This window comes from Geotrypetes seraphini, chromosome 7, assembly GCF_902459505.1.
Source record: "Geotrypetes seraphini chromosome 7, aGeoSer1.1, whole genome shotgun sequence".
Taxonomy (NCBI): Eukaryota; Metazoa; Chordata; class Amphibia; order Gymnophiona; family Dermophiidae; genus Geotrypetes; species Geotrypetes seraphini.
In genome coordinates, this window is record NC_047090.1 from 10462445 (window position 1) to 10490390 (window position 27946).

The 27946-nt window shown below is 42.1% G+C and overlaps 1 protein-coding gene across 4 annotated transcripts in view; it reads left to right on the forward strand.

Annotated features, from left to right (window-relative positions):
• PLEKHA5 (pleckstrin homology domain containing A5) overlaps positions 1-27946 on the forward strand; it is a 299351-nt gene that overhangs the window by 227864 nt on the left and 43541 nt on the right. For all 4 annotated transcript variants that reach the window (XM_033951918.1, XM_033951920.1, XM_033951917.1 and 1 more), the window contains 4 exons: positions 18790-18852; positions 22463-22543; positions 22687-22824; positions 27845-27946. In XM_033951918.1, the coding sequence (XP_033807809.1) occupies positions 18790-18852; positions 22463-22543; positions 22687-22824; positions 27845-27946 (384 nt within the window). The remainder of the gene's footprint in view (positions 1-18789; positions 18853-22462; positions 22544-22686; positions 22825-27844) is intronic.

Consider the following 27946-nt stretch of genomic DNA (forward strand, 5'->3'; position numbering starts at 1 on the left):
ACGGGGCAGTGCAGAGGATGGTGAGACGGGGACGGGGCGGTGACGGGGACCAATTTTTTCACCGTGTCATTCTCTAATGTGAATCACTTGTTCCCTTTTTCCAAGAATGCTAAGGAGACAAGCGATGAAGCTACTAAGTAATAAATTTAAAACAAACCAGAGAATGTAGTGAAATTAGTTAGCTTAGCGGGATTTAAAAAGGTTTGGATAATTTCCTAAGAGAAGTCCATAGGGCATTATTGAGATGGCTTGGGGAAATCCACTGCTTATTTCTAGGATAAGCAGTATAAAATCCATTTTTGCTTCTTGGGATCTAGGTAGGTACTTGGGACCTGGGTTGGCCACTGGGCTTGATGGACCTTCGGACTGTCCCTGTAGGCCAACTCTTATGTTTGGAAAGCTTCAGTGGAGTTCTCGGTTGGAATGCATTACGTTCCTTGTTCACACCTAGAGGCTGGTCTACTTTTTGACATTGTGACTTGGTTACACTTTCCCTGATTTGTGAGAAATCGCTACTGTGTAATTCTGCTATCCCAAAATTGCATACGAGTTGGTTTACAGCATTCTAAAGCTCATTGTGGTTTTGTACAATTGTGAATTGCTTCACGAAGAAAATTGCTGATGGAAAAATTGAATGAATGAATAAAAAATGCAGGTACTTTCCCATACCTGATTGCATTTGCAAAGCTACTTGGCCTCCTGTGGACTCTGATCACGTGCACTGGGTCTCAATGGTCTGGGAAGAGGAGTAGCTGGGTGCATTTGAGTTAAACTTGGGGAGAAACTACCCACAGAGTTCCTTGGCAGCTGTTGAAAGCTGTCTGGGATGGTTTAGGCAAGGAGAACGCTATTTCTACGATTCTGTGAAGAAAAGCAATCGGGGGCAGATCCACTTTTCAGGACTGACTCTTCACCGGTTCATAGACAACTCGGCGAAAGACAAAGGCGCGCGCCGACAACTGAGCGCAAGACGGAGGCGCGCGCTGAAGAAAATTACAGTTTTTAGGGTCTCCGACGGGGGGTTTTGTTGGGGAGCCCCCCCAGTTTACTTAATAGATATCGCGCCGGCGTTGTGGGAGGTTTGGGGGGGTTGTAACCCTCCACATTTTACTGCAAACTTAACTTTTTCCCTAAAAACAGGGAAAAAGTGAAGTTTTCAGTAAAATGTGGGGGGGGTTACAACCCCCCCCCCAAACCTCCTACAACGCCCCCACAACACGGCGCAATCTCTATTAAGTAAAGTAGGGGGGTTCCGCCCCCACCCCCCTTCGGAGCCGTAAAAATGACACCCTCTTCACCACATCACGAGCTATTTTAAGGAAAGATAGTTCATCCTGCTCCAGGTGCGAGAGCTAACAATTGTGAATTCATGCTTTCATCCAGCAATCCATCAATTTGATGGTCTAATTCAAATTGAAGAATGGAATTTAGAGGAAGGATAGTATGGAAAACATGTACTACACAGTTTTATTATTCAAAGCGCATTGTGTCACCAGACTGATTTTTAGAAATTACCTTCCCTGCTGAGTCATAGCTGTGTGTTATGAAATGCAGCCTGGTTTGCTTCTAGGTTGACAAAAGTAAATTAACCAAGCTACGGTACCAGGTGAAAGAAGACAGTTAACCTGCTTATTAAGAAGTAGTAAATCCCATTCTGTAGGGAACATTTGATAAGACAAAATATGAAGACTTCTCTTTCTTAAGATCATTGCAAAGTCTTTCTTAACCCTTTCAGGACCAAGGGACATATTTGTCCCATAACTTTAAAATCCTATACATTTTGATTGGGATAGTCTACAGTTCTAAATTCGATATGTACGGATTCCATATGATACTGCCTTTATGTAAACAAACTGGTTCCGACATTCATTCATTAGCGTCGTTGCCAGATTGACAAGAAGATTCACTTGCCACACTGTCCATAAGCCAGAAGCTTGATTTTTTTAAATAAAAATAATGATATTTCACAAAAAAAAATCAATTTTTTGGCATCTGCAAGCCCTTTTTACCATAAAAATGTCGTCAAAACCACAAAAATTGGCCTACGATCCTTATGGTCCTGAAAGGGTTAAGATCATGCAAAGTCAGTGCTTAGAACAGCAGAATAATTGTTAAATTGGCATAAGAAAGTATAACGTGACAGGGTGCAGGGGTCTGTTAGCTTGATATGGGGACAGAAGTAAAAGCTATCCGAACCCTTCCCTAAGCAAATTCATTTAGTTGACGTTTCACCTGGCTGCATGTTGGACTTAAAAAATAGTGATTAGCAGCTTTTTTTTTATTTTTTTTTTTTTAGATATGTTATGACATTACCTGGAACATTCATTTTCTTTAATGAAGACATCTGAAAGTAATTTTATTACATGGAACGCTAGAAATGTGCATTAATTAGGTCCGTTTTGTAAAAGAAACTTACATGCTTATCTGTCTAAAAAAACCCAGCCCAGGAAGTGCTGACACATTGTCCTATCTGTGCTGAGGCTCGGACATTTTCACGCATGTGTTTTATATATGTGTATATGTTGCACCTGCAGCCCCAGGAACTCCTGTAAGTGTTGTGGGTGAAAGTGTGCTAAGCACATACGTTTATCCACAGTTTCTAAGCTCCTGTGACATATAAAATTCTGCTTTCTCCGCTTTGTCTCTGAGGGACGAGTTACCTGCACGTCTTTCCATCAGAATATGGGAATGCCATCTGTCCCGTGGATTCTGGCTTGTGCCTCATTATTGAGGAAAAGGGAGCTGATTTTCATCTAATTACGGTTCTAACAATTCAGAAAACAGTGGAGATGTCCAACCAAGTGGTGCTCTTCATTGATTCAATGACTCGACATGATTGTGTTTCAGCCAATTCGACCTGCTTCAGGAGCCTACAAATAGTTGACACACAAATATATTGTAAATAAAAATACATCATAAAAGATCAAAACAAAACCTATTTGTAGACTCCCAAAACAGGCCAAAACATGTTCGTGTTGAGTCATTGAATCATTAAAGAGCACCAGTTGGTTGGACATCCCCCCTCTTTTCCTGTACGGCATTTCTTTGTGGGGGTGGTTACCCTGTTTTGTGACAGAAATGGGTTTAAGACATTCATTGAATATTACGCAGAGAAGAGATCTTTGTCTCTAGACCTTTTATGGATACTTTGTGCTGGCATAACATAAACAAGGCAGTTCTAGAACTTGGCATCAAGATGTAGGCGACACAATGGGGAACGCAAACGCCATTTCTGTAATGGCTTCAGACTGTGCAAAGCAGCATTGTCACGCCAAAGTTTAGATGCGTACACTTAGAACAAGTCTGTTCGCCACCCACATGCACGCACTCTTGCTGATACTATAAACGGCGCTGTGTACAGAATCATTGCTAGTGACACCTATGTAAAAACGTAGGCGCCTGAAATGTAAATGAGGGTTTTAGAGACATTTCAGGCGCCTAAGTTTTTTGATAATTGCGCTTCGGTATTGGGCGCCTTGCAATAGTAGCCTATGGGCCAATTATTGAGGCTGTTACGGTGCCCTTTCTAGAATCTGCCTCTAAGCGACTTAGTTGCACACATCTTCTATAGACTAAAAGCAATTACACGCATCAGTTGGCAGTTACACATTCACCTAACATTAGTTGCCCAGTGTTGGAACTGCCCTTTTTATGGGTTTGTCTAGTAGCTCCATCTCTTTGGAATAATATTCCGGTCCACTTACGGGAAGAAACAACTCTTCACCATTTTAAGACAAATTTAAAAACATTTCTTTTTCTTGATGCTTTCGAGACCTAAATGCCCTTTTAGGGCTACATAGTTTTATTCTACTTTTAGACACCCTCCCTTTTGTTTTTTCCCTATATGTTCTCTTTTTTACTTGATAAATTGTAGTTCTTCCCTTTTTTGTTTATTTTGTTTTTGTATTGTTTTAAAGAATGTATTGTTATTCCATATATGTTTTTAAAATAATGTTCACCGCCTAGAAGGCCGATTGGGCGGTATATAAAATTTTTAAATAAACTTGAAACATCAATGGCAGTAATAAATCACTGTATCTGACCAATGTTCTCCTTGCAATGGAAACGGATGTTGCTGGTGTAGACTTTATTAACGTCCATATAAGCAAAGATATCCACACCTTGAGAAGATGAAGAGGAGCCGACCTAGGCGTCTTTCTCAGGCGTCTTTGGAGTGTGTGGATTTAGAACCTACGCCCAAGTGTTGGTCCGTCACTTTTTCAAGTTGTGGATATCTTTGCTTCGTTGGCCATCAGCAACATCGTTTTCCACAATCTCTTGTTTTGGATTCTTCGTTCTCCCTGTGGATTCTACGGGTCAACCCTTTGGTTGTCTCCTTGCAATTTCTACATTGAGCGTTGAACGCTTAAGTTACATAGCTAGCAGCCACTGGTGCCACTCTCCTCTAGCGCTTTCTTCCTAAGCCCAGCCTGCCGCCACTTTAAACGCAGCAGGTTACACAACCAAACGTTATCCATTGTCCATGCTGAGGAATTAGGGGAAAAGGAGGAAAAAATGTTTCTGCACTCAGCCCCAGGGCCGTCTGGATAAATGGTTCTGTCTATTCTTTATTAAAGATTGGTCTTCTGAAAGGGTGGGTTATCTGCTGTCATTTCTGCGCTTCCCAAGTGCAGAGAGCATATGGCCTTCCTACATCAGTGTCTGCGGGAAGGTGCTTGGTACATTTGGCTTATAGCAAACCATTCTGCTTTCCTTTGCAGAATTCTAGCAGTGCAAATACCCACAGAGAATTTAGGCACAACCACCGATACCAGCGATAGAGCTGGCGTAAACGCTTTCGCTTAGATTGCTTTAAAAAAAAATGTACAAAATAATATTCTGTCCTTTATGTACTGGGGTTGTAACTGCTCTATGCCATATGGCTAAAACATCGGAGGTCATCAGACACAGGCACCTGTACAATATGCTTTTATTGGAAAAGTGTTCATAATTCTCAAATGTTTGGTGTTCGAAATTAGGGCCCAAACAGCAAAATGTAAAGACCATTAGAGAGCAGTCGGGGGAAGGGGAATAAGAAGAGACAGATCGGGAAAAAGTGAATGGTAGAGCTTGTTATCTACAATGTCATCTTTGAAATCTGATGTTTGCTATGTAGATGACCGAGAATGAACCGTTAATCACCTTGGTTCACACTATGATCGAGAACTCCGCACTCAGGCCCCAGCTGTTCCAGCAAGTAAGGTCTTGGATAGCGAATGAATTTGTTCTTCTCATTCATGGCCGTTTCCTTCGTGCCAGCTTTGGTTACTTGTTTTGCTTTCTTTTGGTTCTTCCTGGGACTTGTTCATAACATTGCCACGCTTCTTTGTTTTGCAGTCATTCATGCTTGACTCGAGGCTGCACACCCACCGTTGGCATGGCTTTGCAGGACATTGTGATGTTGTAAAGTACTTGTGCTTTTCCAGGTGTCATCGGCATCCATTTAATCAAAGTCCTATGTGGTCATTGTGAAAGTTCCGAGTTAGGGAAGGTTGTAAAAGGGTTTCATAATTTATTTTTGACTACAGTTTAATTTCAGGAATTTGATTTACTCTTTCTTGATAGATCTTTTTTTGTTACTTGTTATCAACGTTTTCTTGTGCAAAAAGGAAGTTATGGATGCACTATTAGCCCCTATATTAAACAAAGGCCTTTAAAATGCACAGGACCATGCATGAAATCAGTTAGCTTAGCAGGGTTTAAAAAAGGTTTGGATAATTTCCTAAAAGAGAAGTCCATAGGCCATTATTGAGTTGACTTGGAGAAATCCACTGCTTATTCCTTGGATACTTGGGATCTAGCTAGGTGCTTGGGACCTGGGTTGGCGACTGTTGGATAGAGGATGCAGGGCTGGATTAACCTTCGGTCTGTCCCTTATGGCAATTCTTATGTTCCTATCTCTACGTTGCATTCACTGCTGTTATCAACTTCCGCCAAGTACAATTCGAAATACAGAGGTTGTTGGTGGCATTGTTTTCACAGCACATTAAACTGCCCAGGTACACGATAGAATCTGTAACGCTTGTACCGAGGTCAGCCGTCCCAGCAAACACAATGAATTTCAAAGTCTGTAATGAGGAAGTTCCTTTTAAGGTGTTACATATGTCTGAAATTTCTACTTTGCATAACGTCTATTCTGACACATTCTAGTTGCCCAATATGAATGTGGCCAATGAAAACCTCTTTACACAGAAAGCAGTAGCAGCCGCTTTTCCCCCAAATTGTACATTTTCACTGCCTCGTTGACCTTTTTTCAAATGAAATTATCACCAGCAGCAAAGGGGACGGGATGCCAGCCTTTGCTTTTCTGTCTAGAACAGTGCGGCAGCAGACAGGCTCTGTTCAAAGACTGTCGGCTGCACAGTGCGCATCCCCCCATGTAGGATTTTCTGGCCTGTTCTTGGCATCTCCCAGATGATGCGTTTTGACAGGCAGTTCTGTCCATTTAAGTCAATTTGATGAACATGATTTACGAAATTCTGAAGGAATTCCAGAAGATGTCAGCTTCCGTGTGTGAGGTTCTATCTGTAGCACTGGACATGCCCACAAGTCAGATACACAGAAGCACTGTAGGGACAATATTAAGCCAGTCAAATCATTCCAATAGACTTAAAAACTTGCAGTAGAATGATGGCTGAATCGATGAACTGTGACCAGTAGGGATCGTTCCCCTCCTGCATGCAACAAAAATGACCTAAATTTCATAAAACACTTGAAAATATGGAGTTATGGCTTCTTTCTAGTAAATGATAGTAATTGAGGCTTTTCGTTGATTAGGAGGCATCTTGGAAATGTCTGGAGGGTTAGCGTGCAGTAAGACCATCATACTTTGACTGTTTTTACTCAGCATCTCTCAAGCAGGTAGTACAAATGTGAAATGTGACAATAAAACTGGAAGCCATTATACCCTAATGTCATGAGTTGTGTATATCTGGAAATTGATAAGGATGTAAGGTGAAAAATAATGACTGGTATGGAGATGTTCTGCAAACATTTCAGACTTCTGCAAGAAAAGCAGATATTTACATATGAAATAGTAAAGAATTTGGGAATTTATAGCATTTGGAGTGGAGGAAAAGAAGCTGCAGAAAGCAGCTGAGGGTTTTAATGGAGGTGGGGTAATTAATCTAGGAGAAATGACTGAGGTATAGTAGAGTCTCCTCCAAATTGAAGGTTACAGCTATAATTAACCTAAGAATGAAACTCGATATCCTCAGTCAAGTACAGTTTTGGCCACCTCCATGCCATCATTTTTCAATTGTTATGTCATTTATTCAAGAGATAAAGTAATTCATTTCCAGTAACTACCCCTTAATCTAACTGGTTGCACCACCTTTGGTTGCGGTTTTTGCCGCTAATCTTTCAAATCATTGTTGAGAAAATTTTAGCTTTAATTCAGACCAATTCATAGGTTTTTGTGCGTGAACTGCTGGGGTCGAGTCAGGCCTTTGACTAGGCCAGACCAAAGCTTCTCTTCAACCATTCAAACGTAGACTTGCTTGTATTTTTTGGCTCATTGTCTTGCTTTATAACCCAATTAAGCTTCAGCTCATGGACAGATGACCAGACATTTTCTTAGAGTTTTCTGGTACAAAATCAGAATTTATATTGTCCAAAGAGTCCCATAGTCCATTATTTTGGGGATCATACAGGTGGGTTTTTTGGCGAATGTGAGATGCAATGGTTAGGCCACACCTGGAGTATTGTATCCAACACTGGTCTCCCTACCTAAAAAAGGATATAACCCTGCTGGAAAGGGTACAAAGGCGAGCTACAAAGCTAGTAAAAGGTATGGGAAATTTGAGCTACAAAGAACGCCTCAGAAAACTAAGCTTGTTCACTCTGGAGAAAAGAAGAATGCGTGGAGATATGATAGAGACGTTTAAAATACTAAAAGGACTAGATAAAATCCAGCAAGATGCATCGTTATTCACGTTGTCAAATGTGACTCGGACGAGAGGTCATGTACTGAAGTTGAGAGGCGACAGGCCCAGGACAAATGTCAGGAAGTTCTGTTTCGCACAGCGAGTGGTGGACACTTGGAACGCTCTCCTGGAGGACGTTGTGACGGAGACCTCCATTATAGGATTCAAGGGCAAGTTGGATGCATACCTCCTTGCAAATCACATTGAGGGATACAGGTAAACAAGGTCTCATTATGAAGCACCTAGTTGGGCCTCCGCCTGTGCGGGTCACCGGACTGGATGGACCAAGGGTCTGATTCGGTGAAGGCATTTCTTATGTTCTTAATGTTACCCTTGAATAGCAGTGACTTCCACCTTATGCAAATGAGGCCCTGTGATGAGCCTCCACAATAAGGAAGAGATGGGGCAAAACTGGGATTCCTTAGCGAGCAGAAGTCAGCGGTCACTCATTGGTAGAGCCAAGCTTTAAATTGAATCTGAAGACCTTTGCAAGCGACATTTGATCTTCATCTCTTCAACACAAACACAATCTTCCCTTTCCCTTAAATGTCTTGCTCTCCTATTCAGAATTCAACCCCTGCCTGTAGTCCATCCTGTAAGTCCTAATGTTCGTTTTCCATTTTTTAAAATAATTTTATTCTTGTAAACCGCCTAGAAGTTATTAGAGGCGGTTTAACAAATTTTAATGAAACTTTTTTAGAAACACAGATGCTGAAGCTGCTCTTGGTTTCCATTTCGTCCTGAAATAATCTCACGACACTTGTTTCATTTCCAAATATATTCAAGGGGGATAATCACTTGGCATAAGCCATGTAAATGAACTCTGCCTGCCTCTGCATTCATGAAGGATCATTTACAGAACCGAGAGTGGAGAAGTTGCCGAATGGTTAGTTCAACTGCCTGAGACTCTGGGGAACTGGGTTTGACTCTCACTCCATTCACTTAAACCACCACTGCCTCAGGTACAAAATAAGTACCTGTATATAATATCCAAGTTTTATTAAAATTTGTTATTCCACTTATCCATTTTCTCAGCGGTTTAGAGAGAGAAAATTAAAATAAAGGGGTCATAAGAACATAACAATTGCCACTGCTGGGTCAGACCAGTGGTCCATCGTGCCCAGCAGTCCGCTCCCATGGCGGCCCTTAGGTCAAAGACCAGCGCCCTAACTGAGTCTAGCCTTACCTGTGTACGTTCTGGTTCAGCATGAACTTATCTAACTTTGTCTTGAATCCCTGGAGGGTGTTTTCCCCTATAACAGCCTCCGGAAGAGCGTTCCAGTTTTCTACCACTCTCTGGGTGAAGAAGAATTTCCTTACGTTTGTACGGAATCTATCCCCTTTCAACTTTAGAGAGTGCCCTCTCATTCTCCCTATCTCGGAGAGGGTGAACAACTTGTCTTTATCTACTAAGTCTATTCCCTTCAGTATCTTGAACGTTTCAATCATGTCCCCTCTCAGTCTCCTCTTTTCAAGGGAGAAGAGGTCCAGTTTCTCTAATCTCTCACTATACGACAACTCCTCCAGCCCCTTAACCATTTTAGTCGCTCTTCTCTGGACCCTTTTGAGTAGTACTATATCCTTCTTCATGTACGGTGACCAGTGCTGGACACAGTATTCCAGGTAGGGGCGCACCATGGCCCGATACAGTGGCATGATAACCTTCTCCGATCTGTTTGTGATCCCCTTCTTAATCATTCCTAGCATTCTGTTTGCTCTTTTTGCTGCCGCAGCACATTGGACGGACAGCTTCATTGACTTGTCTACCAGTATTCCCAAGTCTCTTTCCTGGGGGGTCTCTCCGAGTACTGCACCGGACATCCTGTATAAGATTTTTGTTACCGATATGCATCACTTATCCACATTAAACCTCATTTGCCATGTCGCAGCCCATTTCTCGATTGTGTTTATGTTACGTTGCAGGTCTTCGCAATCCTTCTGTATCTTCACCACTCTGAATAACTTTGTATCGCCTGCAAATTTAATCACCTCGCTCACTGTACCAATTTCCAGGATGTTTATAAATATATTGAAGAGCACGGGTCCAAGCACCGAACCCTGCGGCACTCCACTCGTGACCCTTTTCCAGTCCAAGTATTGTCCATTTACCCCCCACTCTCTGTTTCCTGTCCGCCAACCAGTTTTTAATCCACGTGAGTAGTTCACCCTCGATTCCATGGCTCACAATTTTTTGAAGTAGTCGTTCATGCAGGACCTTGTCAAACGCCTTCTGAAAATGTCGACCGGGTCACCCTTGTCTATATGCCTGCTTACTCCCTCGAAGAAGTGCAGTAAGTTCGTCAAGCAAGATCATCCTTGGTTGGCTGGTCCTCATCAGATTGTGTCCGTCAAGGTGATCAACGATGCGGTCCTTTATCAGCGACTCTACCATCTTTCCTGGTACTGAGGTCAGATTCACTGGTACTGGGTCATTAACAAACAATATACATGTATATATGGACATTACGGACTAGCAGCAGTTACTAGATGAGTAGTAACTGGGGAAGAAACACAATTTTAAATAGGATAGGGAGACATGAAAGGATAACACATATAGGGGGGGGGGAATTGCGTCTGTGGTAGAAGATAGGTCTTTCGCTTTGATAGGTCAAAGGCATCTTTAAATAAGAAGGACTTTCGATTTGATTTGAACCTTTAAGGTTGAGTTCCTCCCGAAGATGATTAGGCATTGAGTTCCATAGTTGAGGGGCTGCATTGAGCGTGTGATGGTGACTAGTAGATGTTGATTTTCAGATCGGAGTGCTCGGATAGGTCTATTTATGAATTCCGGTTTATTGAAGATTTAGGGTTTAAATGTCAGTAATTCTATAAGAGATTGGTAAACAGTGAGCTTTTATCAGTAGTGGTGTTATGTGATTGGGTTCTGTATAATTGGTAATATATCATTGTAACCACAGAAAGGTGATTTCTCAAACCCTATTCCCTTTCCCTGCTACCCATAATTTATTTACTTTGTCAAATTTATGGCATGCTTAAGTGCAAGAACCCTCCTTAAGTTGACTTGGTATTTACATGTGCAAATCGTGACTAGGTTTTTTTAAAATAACCATCTGAATCTCAAGTCCGACATTTACACATGCATATCAAGGAAACATGGAAAGCTGGAATTTACACATGTGCTCACAAATATGTGTTTCTGGCAAGGGTGGAGTATGATTTACACGTAGTTAGAACAGGAAGGAGTGGAAGAGCTGTGCAGGGTGGTAATTCCTCTGCTCCTTGTGGTTGAGTGGTATTAGGGCAGGGCCAAAAAATACTCTTGTATTCCCCATTTCAGATGGAGACATGAATGTCTACGTGGACCAAGATCAATATTGCAATAGGCTTCATTTTGGACAGTGTTCTCCAGGAGGGATTTTTTTTTTTTTTGGGGGGGGGGTTTCCCCACTGCCTTTGTGCCAATTGATAGCAGTCTCTGGGACCAGTCAAGCACAGATAGACACAGAGGTTTGTGAAATGACAAACTACACATCTGTGTGTCAGCTTGAACATGTCTTTATTTGGAAATGACCAAACATACTGGTGACACTTAGACTTCTTTGTGTGTTGTGAGTTGCAGAGGTTGACAGTTGTAATCTGGATGCTCTTATCACAAATACTGTAGCTGGCGCATAACGTTGCCTTTTCCACAATGAAGTCTCGCATCCCGTTTGTACATTCTTTCTAAAATCTGTCTTCTCCAAGTCTGAGCTCAGGGTGAGTTGCATTCAGTGCTCCCCAGGAGCACTGAGGCAGTGGAGAGTAAAGTAACTTGCTAGGCCGCAGCCTAACCACTAACATTCTCCTCTGCTTGGCACTTGAATCATGAGCTGCCTGAGAGGTCGTGTCTTATTCCCTGTCATTCAGTGGTTCATTTCAGGCCTCTAAAAAAACATTTTTAGTGCTTTTGAAGTGAGTAGTAATGGCATCTTTCAACATGCAGAAATGTACTTAGAAAGTACAAGCACAGTTCAGGTTTTTAGAAATGAAAAGAAATACCTCCATGTACCTTTTCTGTATGGTTTTTACTATCGCTTAAAGACAATATTGAAGAGGAGAGATCTGCGAGGCGCTCGGCTTTGCTTCTCTCTGGAATAATGACATAAATAAATGAACTTCATTTTTTATGTTTCTGAGCTTAGCGGTTTTATGAGCCTTCTGTATGAGACAATATCACACCACAGGTCTTACAGAAATCTCTTGTCAGCCTCTCAGATTTGTTTGAGATTATCACTTTCTATAAAATATACTGCCACTGCCTTGAATCTGAATTCAAAATGCTTCAGCTTCTCCTTTAGTACTGACTGAAAAGGCCAGGCTAATTAATGGTTTGACTGTGAGGCAGGGTGACAGCATTCATATCCCACTTCTGACACCAACATTCCTCATGACTTAAGACAGGTCTCGTCACCTTTTCTTGGATTAGCTCCAAACGTAGAGCTAGTGGGTGAATGTCTGATTTCTGTTGTTGTTTGTCCAGTAATGAGGTAACTCACGTGTAGTATCTAGATCTTTTAATCCCCCGAACCGAAAACCATGGTATCTAAAGAAGCAACTGTAAAAAATGTGAAAGAATCTGAAGGAAAACAAAATCTGAATCTGATCTACGTTGTAAACTTAAATTGAGAGACTATGACTACCGTAAGGCCCCGGTACTTTTCAAACCATGTCAAGAAAACCCCAAATCCAACTCGAGTTCTGTAGCATCTTTCACGAATTAATCTCCATAACAAGTAATCAAAAATGATCCTTGCCTAATATTTTCCCAACAAAGTTCATTCTCCTTGCACTATATTATCACCCTCAAACTTTCAGGTGGCTACTCCTCCTCCTCCTCACTTCATTTTCCTGATCATCCTTTCAACCATTGACTCTGTGACTCTTTCCATCACGAGGCTAACTTATTGTACTCTGAAACCTTTTCCTTCATCTTGTCTTGGAGTTCCTGAATTAAACCCTTTTTCCTCAAGATCTTAACTTTACATAATAGTTGGATAGGTACCTCAGCTCTGGAAATCGGCTATAGTCAGACTCATTCTTTAAAAGAGTCCTCCTTGCACTCCCCAACTTTTGGCTCATTATCGATCTATTTCAAGCTTCTGTATTTTTTAATGGGTATAACTTATGGTCAGACTGGATGGGACCGTTCAGGTCTTTATCTGCTGTCATTTACTATATTTCTAAGCTTCCTTTCCAGAGTTCTAGAGCAAATGGTTTTCCTGCAACTGTCCTCTTTTGTGGACTTGAAGCAACGGCTTTAGAACCCATTTCAGTACTGAAACTGTTCGTACTGCTATGCTCAGTGAAATCTATTCTCACAATCAATTTCTCTGAATCTTGTTTATTCTTTTTTTTATATATATATATATATACTGTATATATTTATTCAATTTTATAACTTTACAAGAAAGTATATCTTGCATAGGATAATACAGCAGGTATAAATGTTCAACATCACATTTTACCAAAAATAAAGACCACAAAAAAAAACGGTTCATAGACAAAACCACCGAAGACAAAGGCGTGCACCGACAACTGAGCGCAAGACGGAAGCGCGCGCCGAAGAAAAAGAGTGTTTTTAGGAGCACCGACGGGGGTTTTTGTTGGGGAACCCCCCCCACACACACACACTTAATACAGATTACGGCGGCGTTGTGGGGGGTTGTAACCGCCCTCATTATACTGGAAACTTAATTGTTTCCCTGTTTTTTAGGGAAAAAGTGAAGTTTTCAGTAAAATATGGGGGGTTACAACCCCCCAATGCCCCCACAACGCAGCGCAATCTGTATAAAGTAAAGTGGGGGGGTTCCCCCCCACACACCCTCCGTCGGAGCCCTTTAAAACAGTCATTTTCTTTGGTGCATGCCTCCGCGTTGCGCTCAGTTGTCTGCGCGCGCCTTTGTCCCGGCGCGCTTTTGACCTGACACCAAAAAAACTATTAAGGGGGGTTAAGCAGGTAAATAAGAAGTTAATCAATTATGCTAAGAAAAGGTACCATAAAAGGCTATAACATAACAAATTCTGCATTCTAAATTCAGTTTATCACCTATACAGCAGCAGTAATTTTCTTCAGCTCCAGAAAAGATCTTAACTGCTCTAGTTGAAAGAAAACATATTTAACTGGAGCATATTTGACAATGTGAGCAACAAAGACGCCCCCAATGCCCTGGTATTCTGTCGCATTGCTAGGAAAAGTTTCCTCCTTTCCTGGGTAGCCTTAGTTGCATCCAGGAATACCATATCTTTTTTCCATAGAACAGTTCTTTAGAGACACGGAAGTAGAGGCCACATTACCGTAAGGATGTGCTCAGAATTGAGTCGGTTCAGCGGATGGCCACCAGGATGGTCTCGGGGCTAAAGGGTCTCCCGTACGAGGAAAGACTGAGCAAATTGCAGCTCTACACTCTTGAAGAGCGTAGGGAGAGGGGAGACATGATTGAGACATTTAAGTACATCACGGGACGGGTCGAGGTGGAAGAGGATATCTTTCTTCTCAGGGGACCCTCGACCACAAGAGGACATCCGCTCAAACTCAGGGGAGGGAAGTTTTGTGGAGACGCAAGGAAGTACTTCTTCACGGAGAGAGTGATCGAGCATTGGAACAAGCTTCCAGTGCAGGTGGTCGAGGCATGCAGCATCCCAGACTTCAAGAACAAATGGGATACCCATGTGGGATCCCTACTGGGTCATGCCAAGGGATAGGGTCACTAGGACTTGAATGAGCGGGTCAGTAGAGTGACAGTATAATTACAATTATACTTAAGGGGTCAGAAGACTTAAGAGGGTGGGTAAATAGTGTGGGCAGACTTGATGGGCTATATGGCCCTTATCTGCCGTCATCTTTCTATGTTTCTATGTTCTATGTTTCTATGTTAGAGTTTCATAAAGGAATCAATGTCCTGTTGGAAAATAAAAGAGGCCAAAAGTGTCATTCTCAGTGTCAAATCTGTAATAGATTCCTCTAAGATGGCTGAGATATTATTTAAATCCAATTGTGGAGTTTGTTATCCAGCCCCCATTGTATCCCGTTTTTTTGGTAAAAAACTTTATTCAGAGGAGGAATATTATCCGAGGAATATAAGAACATAAGAAGTTGCCTCCACTGGGTCGGACCAGAGGTCCATCGCGCCCAGCAGTCCGCACCCATGGCGGCCCATCAGGTCCATGACCTGTCAGTGGTCCCTGAACTCATCCTATAACCTATCACTATTTCTATCTGTACTTTAAGATTTCCACTAAATATTTCTTAAGCATATCATAGGCTGATAGGGAAATTCAAAATCCTAACATTCAGCCTTAGATTAAAGTTTTCTATATTTTCAAGTTTACGGTGTAATATCGCTGAATCTTTAATTGCGGCATTTTTAAAATCCAAGAGGGATTTCAGCTCTGTTTTTACTTCCGTGAAGATTTTTTTTGCCTCAGTGTTTGAATGTTCTTACTAGCCAGTGTTTTTACCTCTGCCGATGTCTTCAAAGCCTCAAAATCCATCTTCTGAAGCAGTCCCCAAATTGCTGCTAAAGTCACCTAACCGGAGGGGATAAGCTCCCCAATGTTGGTCGCCGTCGGCAGAAGCTCATCTGCTCTGTGCGCTTCCCCCATAGGAACTTCGGCAACACTTTCCGTTCCCTCTGCCAAAGCAGCAGAGTCAGCCGGACAGGGAGGTGGTTCGGTGAATGGAGGCGAAAGTGAGATCTCATTCTCGTGTGGGCTAAAGCCTTCTTTGCTCTCTCCCACCACCGGAGTTACTTCGCCTGGTTTAATGCAGATACCAGGCCACAACTGCTCGATCGTCTGCTGACGAACTGGGGGCATCGGCGTCGAGGAATCTGGTGCCTCAATGCTCCCTTTCCTCTTGTGGGGCATTTTTTTTAGCGCTAAAATTTTCAAAAGTAGAGAGAGCCCGATCTCAGCGTCTGGTCGATGCTGCCATCTTGCCCCCACCCCCACCCCCTCCCCAGTATGGCCCGAATCTTGTTTATTCTTTGCCACTATCCTACTTGCCCACCATGAGTCTTTCTCTCTAACCGCAAGACTCTTCATTAATCCTCTTATGAAACTGATTCAATTGACCGGTATCTCTTTTCACTACTCTGCTGAGAACCTTCTTTTTTTTTTTCACCCTTCTATCAGACCTCTTCAAGACTTTTGGGAACTTGTCTCCACTTGGCTTTCTGAGCATAAACTAGTACTAAACCAAGGGAAAAATGGTTGCCTGCTGGTTCATCCCTTACCCTTGTTTAATCCAACTATTCAAGCAGAATCCTCTTTCCTGATGCTTATCAGCTCCCTTTCTCATTGCATATATCAAGTACAGTGGTACCTCGGTTTACGAGTGCACCGGTTTGCGAGTGTTTTGCAAGACGAGCAAAACATTCGCAAAATCGGCGCCTCGGAAACTGAGCACGCTTTGATTTGCGAGCGCCCCCCCCCCCCCCCCCTGCGAACTGGCACCCTCCCCCCCCCGTGATCCGCACCCCCCGCTGCCATCGGGTATCCCCCCGCCGCAACCTGAGGTCCCCCCAAACCACCCAAACCCTCTTCTTACTTTGCTGTAGCCTCCACAGCGGCACCGGCACCAGCATGTCCTGTACTTGGTGCCGGTGCCTGAAGATCTGCTTCCTGTGCTGGGCCTTGAGCATGTGCACATGCTGAAGGCCTGAGAGTTCACATCGAACGTGAACTCTCACGTCGAACGTGAACTCTCAAGGCCCAGCACAGGAAGCAGATCTTCAGGCACTGGCACCACGCACAGGACATGCTGGTGCCGGTGCCGCTGTGGAGGCTACAGCAAAGAAGAGGGTTCGGGTGGGTTGGGGGACCTCAGGTCGCGGCGGGGGGGAGGGTGCCGGTTCGCGGGGGGGGGGGGGCTTCGGGGGGAGCAATGCCAGTTCTCGTGGGGGGGGGGAGCAGCACTGCTGGCCTCGGGGGGGGGGAACCTATCAAAGCGAATTTCCATTATTTCCTATGGGGAAACTCGCTTTGATAAACGAGCATTTTGGATTACGAGCATGCTCCTGGAACGGATTATGCTCGTAATCCAAGGTACCACTGTATATGCAAAACGGGTTTCTACATCCGCAGATACTTTGACCATAGCACTTTCCATTCTCTGATCTTCTCTTGTTACGAGATTGGATTATTTACTTAGGGTGCACTTGTTCTAAACTCAAAAAAACTACAGTCCCTACAGAATGTAGTCATTAAACCGCGCTGCCACGCCCAGAGACATGACCTCACTTCCCTTTTGCTAAAACAAAAATACCACAGGCTTCCCATCGACCAATGCATCATCCACAAACTAGTTTTCACATTCAAGTCCCACAGAGGAGGTCTTCGACCGTACCTATCCTCTCTCACCAATCTATAAATACCACCTCTGCTTATTCCCAGACTCAAACGTGCACAATTAGAATCAACCATGCACCGTGCATTTTTCTTCATTTAGAAATTTAAACCTGTCCTGAAAACATGGCTGGGGAGCTTTTGACGGCACGTAACCAACTATAATTCCACTGCCCTTCTTATTCCTCTCCCCTCCCCCCACATTATAGTGTCAGCGCTGTTTGATTGAAATGCCGTTTTCTATCAATAATTGTTGTCATTCTTTTCTGACTTTTTAAAATTGTCTTTTGTACACTGCTGTGATCTGCTAGTTGCAACAGCAGTAGAGCAAATCGAAGTAAGTGATGCACATATGTAAGTCTAGTGCTTAGATTGTAAGCCCTCTTGAGCACAACTTTGGAAAGCTGAGTAATGAAATGTAAAATCCGTAAATCCTAGTTGTTTGCAAGATGCATGGCATGTTTTAAGGAATTATAGCTCTACCATTTTTACAGTTTGTCATCAGACATTTGCTGTTCTCACCCTGCACAAGGTATAAATGGAGATTAAGAAATTAAACGGTCATAAATAAGAGTAGGAGAGCTTTAGCTTTTGAAAAATGGGAGACAGCGAAGCCAGAAAAAGACGGAATCCAAGCAAGAAATATTTATTTATCATTTTTATATATTGCCTTCCTGGTTGAAGAATCCAAGAGCTTTCACCTAGGAGACATTGAGAAAAAGTAAGAAACAGCTGGGGATTGGTGCTCCATAAATGCAGGTCCCATCATAACCAGTGTAAGTTGGCAAATGGACTTCCTGGCTCTATTGTAGTCATTTAGGTGGTTCACTGTTCAAAAAAAGGGAAAGGGCTGTAAAATGTCCAGGGAAAAACTGGTATTTTTTTGCTTGTTGAGTGGCTCTGACTTTTTAATAGTTCTGCATAAAAATGTTGTTTTTCAAATTGGCCTTTATGCTTAAGAGAATGTCAGTTGGGTTGTTCCTCTTTCCTTCTGGGCTCCCCTGTGACTTTGAAAACATCTGGCATAGGTTCACCAACTTTGTACTGAGTTAGATGTTGGAGGGAGCATCAAATTTTCAACGTTAAAAGTTGAAGAGTGCTTGGAAGGGTTTTGGGGAGGATAAAATTGTCTTTTTTCAATGTGTCCTCTGCTCTTGTTAGATCTACCCAAACCTAACTGCATCAAACTGTGTAGCTCTAGCTCTTCAAGGGTACATCGGACATTTCCAGTTTGGAAAGCTAGCGGTTCTGATATGAGGAACGTGTAGGTGTGTGAACCGAGGCTGTCTAGAAGGGTCCACTTCCTCATGCTGTTACTAATACCGGCCATGCTCTCATCCTTTGCTTATTGGCTTCTTCAAATTTCCTGGTTGTGAGCTGCATGTTTGCAAGTCCTTGTTAGTTATAATTGTGGTATGAATATTTTTGCAACAAAAAAGATGGGATTTCAGTGACTTGTACCTGTACTAAAATGTATTGATTGTTGTTGCGATTCTTATAATGTTCTTTTGTCCTTTAGATGACCCAAGGGGAATGTCGAGGACCCCTTTACAAATACAGATCTGAAGAGGTAGATACTGATGTAAGTATGAGATGTTTCCTCCTTCATCAGACAGGATTTCTTGAGTCATACTAGGCAAAGTTGGGCCTCATATGCTTTCCATACTATCTTTGGCCATCATTAGCAGCTGCCAAGAAGGAAGAGAGGCGGGAGTATTGGTCACAATTTTTCTAGTAGTAGTTAAAGGAGATAGGGGAAACGCTTGATGTCCCTAAATGTGTTTGTACCTGAGGTGATGGAGGATGAAACGACTTGCCCAGTGTGGGTAAGATTTGAACCCTGGCTTTAAGCGCTAGGCTGCTCCCTCCACTCCTTGCCCCCACATTGTTCAGTAAAGTGGCCTGAAATATCTTTGTGGTGCTAAATCCTTCCCTCAGAATGGGAAAGTGATCCACTTCAGAACAGTGTAGGATTCTTTTGTCCCGCCTAAGCGTCCTTGAAAATAGCTAGTATTCTAGGTTATGCTTTCGTTCTTGGCTGTTTGGTTTCCTTTCATCTGTAAATGTGCATCAGATGGACACTTCATCTTAGTGGATTGGGAAGCCAAAGGTGCAACTAACTCCTGCTTCTGCCATGACATTCCTTGTGACCTTGGACAAGTCTCCTCCCTCGATCCACTGTGGCAATTCTTTTCCTCTTAGCGACACCAACTTGTCAGCTCTCCAATCCCTTCGTCTCTCTGAGAAATCCTGAGCTATTCCTATGCTTTGACTTCCGATATTGTCCTTGTTTCCGCTACCCCTCTCGGTAAAGAACGTCTTCCTCCGATCGGGTGTTTCAGAGCCTGATGACCTTTGGAAGAGGTCTAAATACCTCCAGTCATATCTCCTGCAGGCTGCATTTCCTCCAGTGCCTCTTTCGACCCCAAATGCTTTATAGTTAAAAAGCACTGACCGTTTTACAAACTTTATCTCATTTTCAATATGACGACGAAAACAGCCGCCACTCCAGTTTATGTCTCGTTGGAGCTCTGATCTCGTGTTGTACACCCGAGTTCACATGAGGGATCACCGAACGCACCATCACCTCTCCACACATGTTATGTTTAGTCAAATCGTCTCTTCCACCTTTACCTGTTCAGTTCAGGGTCAGATTAGACTCTAAGAGTCGAGTCTAGTTGACATTCGGAGTAGTTAGAATTGTTTCATAGCACAAGTCAGGGTCTGAGTGCAATACAAGGTCACAATATACAGTTTGTGTTGTCTAGTGCTGGGTCCCCTTACTGTTCAAGAATTGTAGTGTGTAAGAAAATTATGAGGTAAGAGAGAGGGTTAATATTAAATACAAATTTTGGGTTGGAAAAATGTGTGTAAATATTGGTAACAGAAAAGTAATTTAAAATTTTTCTGTTTGTAGCAGTGGTGAGAACAAGAAAGAAAAGCCTGTAGAAATGAAATAAAATAAAAAAAAACCCATTTCCTGGTTAACAATATTTGTTAGATAATTTTTACAATTATCAAATGTATCTTTGCCATCGTGTTTTCTCATTTTTCTCTGAAGAAAACGGAATAGCAATTTTCTTCTTTTCAAACAATCTCCCATATTTGCCAAAATGAAACTGAGCTTTTCTGCTGTGAAACACTCTTCAGCTTTAAATATATTAAAACCAACACGGATGTAAGAAAAAAAAAGAAGGAAGTGGAAGGCCAGTTTTTCCTTCGAGCTGTGAATTTACTGCATTGTCTGTGTATGAAGCCGTTATAAATTTAGAAATTAAAACGTGTTAGCAACCGACGGCAGCAGATAAAGGACCATCCCTTGCCCAAAATAAACTCATGGATGTTTGATTTCTCTTGTGCCAAATACGAAATTGGTGTGAAAGGAGCCTGTTGACAAATAATTGTGTCTTTGGTAATTTTATAGACGCCTTTTTCTAGTCAGTCATTTTCTCTGGTTTAGCTGAAGAATTAGTCATGATCTTTTTATTTAAGCTTTTGCTGCTACAGTCCGTTCAGAATACAGCTCTCAGGCTAATCTATTCACTCGGAAAATTTGACCACATCACCAATACCTACCTAGACACACACTGGCTACCCATACAAGTCAGCATCCAATTCAAATTATTTGTTCTCTTATACAAAGTAATAAACGGAACTGCGCCTACCTACCTAAACAATCGCCTAAATCGAAACCTTTCACCCAGAATTAGGAGAACCCAGACCCCATTCTCCTACCCGCCACTCAAAGGTACCCAACGCAAAAAACTATACGACAGCCTCCTAGCGACTAAAGCAGCAAAACTTGACCCCTCCATATCCAACCTATTGACTACAACAACAGACTATAAAGCATTCCGAAAAGAAATAAAAACACTACTATTAAAAAAACATATTCGGTTAACCTAACCTAACATGAAACCCATCATGCTGGAATCTTCTTCTCTATGTCACAAAATAACCTGAAACCTCACTATGTAACTTGAAACCAACTACCTTCTAATGTAATGTAACTTCCTGGAAATGTCCAGCTGTCTTCCAATGTAATGTAACTTCCTGGAAATGTCCAGCTGTCTTCCAATGTAATGTAACTTCCTGGAAATTCCCAGTTATCTTCCAATGTAATGTAACTTCCTGGAAATGTCCAGCTGTCTTCCAATGTAATGTAACTTCCTGGAAATGCCCAGTTATCTTCCAATGTAATCCGCTTAGAACCGCAAGATACAAGCGGACTAGAAATCCATAATGTAATGCATGTAATTCATGTCCACCATTTAGTTTTAAACAGTATAGAAAATTTTAAAATAAATAAGTGTGCCCAGCACTGGTTTATGTTGAATCATTAGATCAAAATGTATATTTAACTGGCCAGGTACGCTATTGCTTTTCATTCCTACAATTTGTTAATTATTTTTTTAAATCTATGTTTATATGAACACAGAAAAAGTCATCCTCTTCTCCTAAGCCACTGTTAGTTTTATTCTTGATTTGGAAAGGTCGTGGTTAAATGTAATTTGCTTGTAACATTTTCTATACAATAACACTTTATGTGCTGCTGTAATGAAAAGAGATTGAACATTTCTCCGGCAGCGACAGTGCAAAACCCATCAGGTCCATAGTCATCCATCTCAGTCAGAACTTTAAAAAAACAACAACATTTGGATAGCTGGTGCTGAAAATACAGTTGATGTGAATGCCAGAACTTGTCCGGATAGCAGAATAGTCCTGTATTTGCTGTCTCAGTTATTGCTGTTGACTTGTGTGTGCCAGAGGATGTGGTAAGAGCAGTTAATGTAGTTGGTTTTAAAAAGGGGTTGGAAAGTTCCTGGAGGAAAAGTCCATAGTCTCCTGTTGAGACAGACATGGGACGGTAGCAAGGAATGCTGCTACTATTTTGGGTTTTGGCCTCCACGAAGACGGGATACTGGGCTATATGGACCATTGGTCTGGCTCCGTAAGGCTATTCTTATGATGTCTGCAAAGGGCTCTGATAAAAATTTGCTCTTCAGTTCTCTGTGCTGTTTTCATGCCTTATGTACAGTACTCTTAAAATATCCCAAAAGCAGTTTGAATATGTTCTAACATATTTGGTAAGGGATAAATCTGATTAGAGCTAGTCGACATCAAAGACAACATTTGAATGTAGAAATGAAGTGCCAAATACTCACGACTTCCATCTTTTCTTTCTAAACCAGGCAAAGCTCAGTAGATTATGTGAACAAGATAAAGTGGTCCAAGCTTTGGAAGAAAAACTTCAGCAGCTGCACAAGGAGAAGGTAGACTAATTACTCTTTATTACCCACAATTGATGCTTATTATCAGAGCTCTGATCATTTAATGGCGAAAGAAAATCAAGCCAATGGTGTAGAACGTTATAACATCAGTCCTGTTTCTTTTGGTTTTTTTTTAATTCCACCAGTACACGCTTGAACAAGCGCTGCTATCGGCCAGCCAAGAAATAGAAATGAAGGGAGATGATCCAGCTGTTGTTCTGCAAAGAGATGATTTACAGAACGGGCTGCTGAGCACGTGTCGGGAAGTGTCGCGCGCTACGGCCGTAAGTTCCACACGCCTGCATTTGGATTTCTTTTTTCATTACTTGTTTTCCTCTCTCTTGATTATTTAATGCCATCTTTGCTTATTAGACCAAAACCAGTTACACAGGACATGGGGACATGACAAGACAACCAGTGGCCGTATCTTCTTTTTTTTAAAATATCTTTATTCCTTTTTACATTATACAAACAAGTGTACAATAAATCAAGTCATACTATACAGTCTTCACTTGAAACTTTAAAATCATCTTATACCATAAATTACCTCCCCTCCCTTTCCAAATATTTTTGTAACTACTCATCCTAATGTCATAAAACCCACCCATCCACCCTCCCACCCTATACATACTAAATGGGGATAAATTCATTTATTTATTATAGTAATCAATGAATGGTCCCCACACATCTTTAAATTTCTTATAATATCCTCTCTTAATCGCCAATGTTTTTTCCATTTCATACACATGACACACCGAACTCCACCAGAAACAGTAATTCAACCCCCTGTAGTCTTTCCAATTGTATGTTATTTGTTGGATGGCAACTCCTGTTAAAATCATTAACAGCTTATTATTATTCGAGGAGATTTGACTTTTGGCCCTCATAGACATCCCAAACAAAACTGTGTCATATGACAGGGCCCGTATCTTCTTTTTAAAAATTAGCCGCAGAAGTCAGTGAAAGCTGTTCTTTCAGAAATGCCTTCCTTGCTCAGGTGCTGATGATCCTAAATTCCTCCTCCCTGCACCATCCTCCCACCCTTGCACTGAGACTCTGGGGCTCTGAGGATTTCTAAGAATGCCACCCTGGAGGTTCTGGACCTCAGCTTTCTGTAGACATCTCGGGTTAAACAATTTGGCAGCTGTGTGGGACCTAGAAGGCACTTAGAAGCATCATGGAAAAGACAGACGAGAGGAGTCTTGACACAAGATTTATTTTTATTTGTTTACAAAAAAAAAAAAAGTATTCCATCAATCACAAAGTCTTAGGCGGATTCCAATAAATCAGACATTAAAATAGCAAATCTTATCCTACAATACCTGCCATGTGGTTTTCTTGAAATCTAAGACCACCTAATTACATTACATTACATTAGGGATTTCTATTCCGCCATTACCTTGCAGTTCAAGGCGGATTACAAAAGAATTATCCAAGATGTATTACAACAAGAACTTACAAAAAAAAAGAAAATTGGTCATTTTCAAAAAGAGTAAGAAATGGGTAAGGTTATTTGTTTGGGGTAGTTGGCTTTAGTGAGAGGTGGAGTTTGAGACTTGCGGTATTATTTCTTTTTTTCAGAGTTTTCTTTAAGAGTATGGTCTTTATTTCTTTTCTAAAAGTCTTGTAGTCGAGGGATGCCGTCAATAGATTGGCGATTTGGTTGTCTAGTTTGGCTGCTTGAGTGGCCAGGAGACCATCATATAGTTTTTTTCCGTTTGACCTCCTTAATTGGGGGGTATGAGAATGGGGTGTGAGTTTTCCTATGTCTGGTTGCGGTGTTGTGGATGAGGCGGTTATTCAGGTACATTCATTCCTGTGCTATTCCATTTAAAAATCGATTTTCCGTGAAAAATTACAAAGACTAGGGGACACTCGATGAAGTTACAGGGAAATGCTTTTAAAACCAATAGGAGGAGATTTTTTTTTCACTCAGAGAATAGTTAAGCTCTAGAACGCGTTGCCAGAGGTTGTGCTAAGAGCGGATAGCGTAGCTGGTTTTAAGAAAGGTTTGGACAAGTTCCTGGAGGAAAAGTCCATAGTCTGTTATTGAGAAATACATGGGGGAAGCCACTGCTTGCCCTGTGTTGGTAGCATGGAATATTGCTACATCTTGGATTTTGGCCAGGTACTAGTGACCTGGATTGGCCACCATGAGAACAGGCTACTGGGCTTGATGGACCATTGGTCTGACCCAGTAAGACTATGCTTTTGTTCTTATACCTGAAATAAATCTATACAAAGTAGGATTTTTGCCTTTCTTTTGCTAATTCCAGTGGTAATATTATATGTGAGGAGCCGTCGTTTGACAGGATCCATTGGAAATTCCGGCTTTCTTCACCCTTCATCGTGAGAGATAGTGGACAACTAGTGAAATCATCAGTGGTATTGCAAGGCTTTAAATGTCATCGCTGAAATCTTATACTAGCTGCCAGCCTCACAAGTGAAATTTAAAGCCATCAAAGCAGGTTTAACACGTTTTCTAAGTGCACAAACGAATAGCCCCTTAGACCTTTAATAAAGACGGGTATTAGACAAACTGCTTAACCCTTTCAGGACCATAAGGATCGTAGGCCAATTTTTGTGGTTTTGACGACATTTTATGGTAAAAAGGGCTTGCAGATGCCAAAAAATTGATTTTTTTTGTGAAATATCATTATTTTTATTTAAAAAAATCACACTTCTGGCTTATGGACAGTGTGGCAAGTGAATCTTCTCGTCAATCTGGCAACGACGCTAATGAATGAATGTCGGAACCAGTTTGTTTACATAAAGGCAGTATCCTATGGAATCCGTACATATCAAATTTAGAACTGTAGACTATCCCAATCAAAATTGATAGGATTTTAAAGTTATGGGACAAATAGGTCCCTTGGTCCTGAAAGGGTTAAAGAGCCGGGTTTGTAAGCTTTTGCCCTGCTCCTTCTCTGGTGCTATCCAGTCGGCAAAGCATCTATTTGACTTGGTAATTTCAATCCACATTTTTAAAAAAATGATCCTCATGTGCACAGTTTCTCTCGTTGATCATTTCAAATTTGCAGATAGAAAGCCGACACTGTAAAAGGTGGTATCTACAAGAGATTTTTCCAGAGACTCTTAGCTTATCAGGTGTCTTCCTGGGACAGGAGTTTTAGTAAGTTGATATTAGGTTCCAGTTCTTATCAGGTTTTTAGAAAGATGTGGAAGACATACTTATTTGATAAATGAGCTTCTAATCTATTGTGTATGTAGAGTTTCCGTCATTCCTTTGTAAAGAGCTTAGAACTGAAAAGTATTGTGGTATAGAAATGGATTTTTATATTAGGTTGAATGAAGCCAGCAATCCCCACTAATGCCAAGCGCTTTTTGTTTTGGCGGAATGCCTAAAGTATTTATTTTAAAAATTTATCAACCTCCTATATCTAGACGTCATTCAATAATAACATGCACAGAATGTAACAAACAAGACTGTTACAAACATCTTGGGTTACAGATGAATAATTGTATCTTAAATAGATCTTCACAGAACAGTTCATCTTAAAACCAGCATTCAACGTTTCAGCTTTATTGAAATACAGTGGAACCTTGGTTTACGAGTATAATTCGTTCCAGAAGCATGCTCGTAAACCAAATTGCTCGTATATCAAAGCAAGTTTCCCCATAGGAAGTAAGGGAAACTGCTTTGATTGGTTCCACCTCCTCCCCCCCTCCCCCGAGGCTACCAACGCCCCCCCCAGCGATCCGGCATCCCCCCCACTCGCGTTGCCCCCCCTCCACCGCGATCCTACTTCCCCCCCCCCCCCAGCAGTCAATGACATCCTTTACCCGACTTGGCACCAGTGCCGGTGCCTGAAGATCCTCCCTCTTCTGGCGCGGCCTGGGCTGGGCGGTGCGTTGGAGATCCTCCTTCTTCTGGGCTGGGCTGGGCTGGCTTTGAGCATTTGCGCATGCTCAAAGCCTTCTGGTCTCGCTCTCTCCGAGATTGAGAGCGAGACCAGAAGGCTTTGAGTATGCGCAAATGCTCAAAGCCAGTCCAGCCCAGCCCAGAAGAAGGAGGATCTCCAATGCACCGCCCAGCCCAGGCCGCACCAGAAGAAGGAGGATCTTCGGGCACCGGCACTGGTGCCAAGTCGGGTAAAGTGTGTCATTGACTGCTCGGGGGGGGGGGGGAAAGTAGGATCGCGGTGGAGAGGGGGCAACGCGAGCGGGGGGGGGGGATGCTGGATCGCTGCGGGGGATGCCGGATCGCGGGGGTAGGGCGCTCGTACAGAAGTTTGCGAATGTTTTGCTCATCTTGCAAAACACTCGCAAACTGGTGCACTCGTAAACCGAGGTACCACTGTACTTCTAAAAATAAATAATGTAGTTTTGTGAATGTTTTTAAACTTCTGAATATCCGATAATGCTCTTAGCGGTCCAGTAACATAAGAACAGCCATACTGGGGCAGACTGGCCCAGTATTCTGCTTCTTACCGTGGCCAGACCAAGTCACAAGTACCTGGCAGAATCCCAAAGCTGGAGCGATAGGTACAACTCTGGCCACCTTACTAGGATTTTTATGTGCCATCATTTACTTTGTTACTACACTTCTCCCTCGGTATTCACGGTGGATGCGGGCGGAACATAGCCACGAATATGGAAAAACCACAAATAACTTTTTATATGTTATTCGTGTTTTTTTGTAAAAGTTAGCGTTTTTAGTATTGAAACCGTGAATAATGTTTCAACAGTTATTTGCAGTTTTGGGAAACAGCCACTGTTATTACTATTGAAATTCACAATCTGGAGGGAATAACAATATTTATTGCACAACAGGACAGTAATAATCTCAGGGTAGAAAAAAAAGTTCAATACTGTTTTCTCAACAAGGAAAACAAGAAATGTTCAGTACTGAAACTCAGGCAGTGTTTTCATCCTCATCGTCCTGTACAAGTACTGCAGCGATCCACAGCGATTTTAAACCTTATAGCAGGCAAGCAGCAATTCCCAAAGCTTTTAGGGCTTATGGCAGGCAAGCAGCGATTCCCAGTGAGCCCCAGCGATTTTCAGGGTACAGTAATAGCGATTTTTCTCCATGCATGCTGGGAAGCAGCGTTTCTCTCTATGGATGCTGGGAAGCAGCGATTTTCAGGGTGAATGTTGGTAAGCGCTAAACTTTTTTATCGGTACAGTAAAAGAAAAGGAACTTTACTCATGACATAATTTTGGGGGGCGGAGTCAGCATGCAAAAAATCACAAATAAATGAAACCACGAAATGTATGTTAGCACTCTTTTGCAGTCCTGTAATTTCATTCTTAAAATCATTTTTTTTCTGAGATACCCAGGAGCTAGACAGAGCATGGAGGGAGTATGATCGGCTGGAGTACGATGTCACGGTTGCAAGAAACCAAATGGAAGAGCAGTTGGAGCAGCTTGGGGAGATTCAG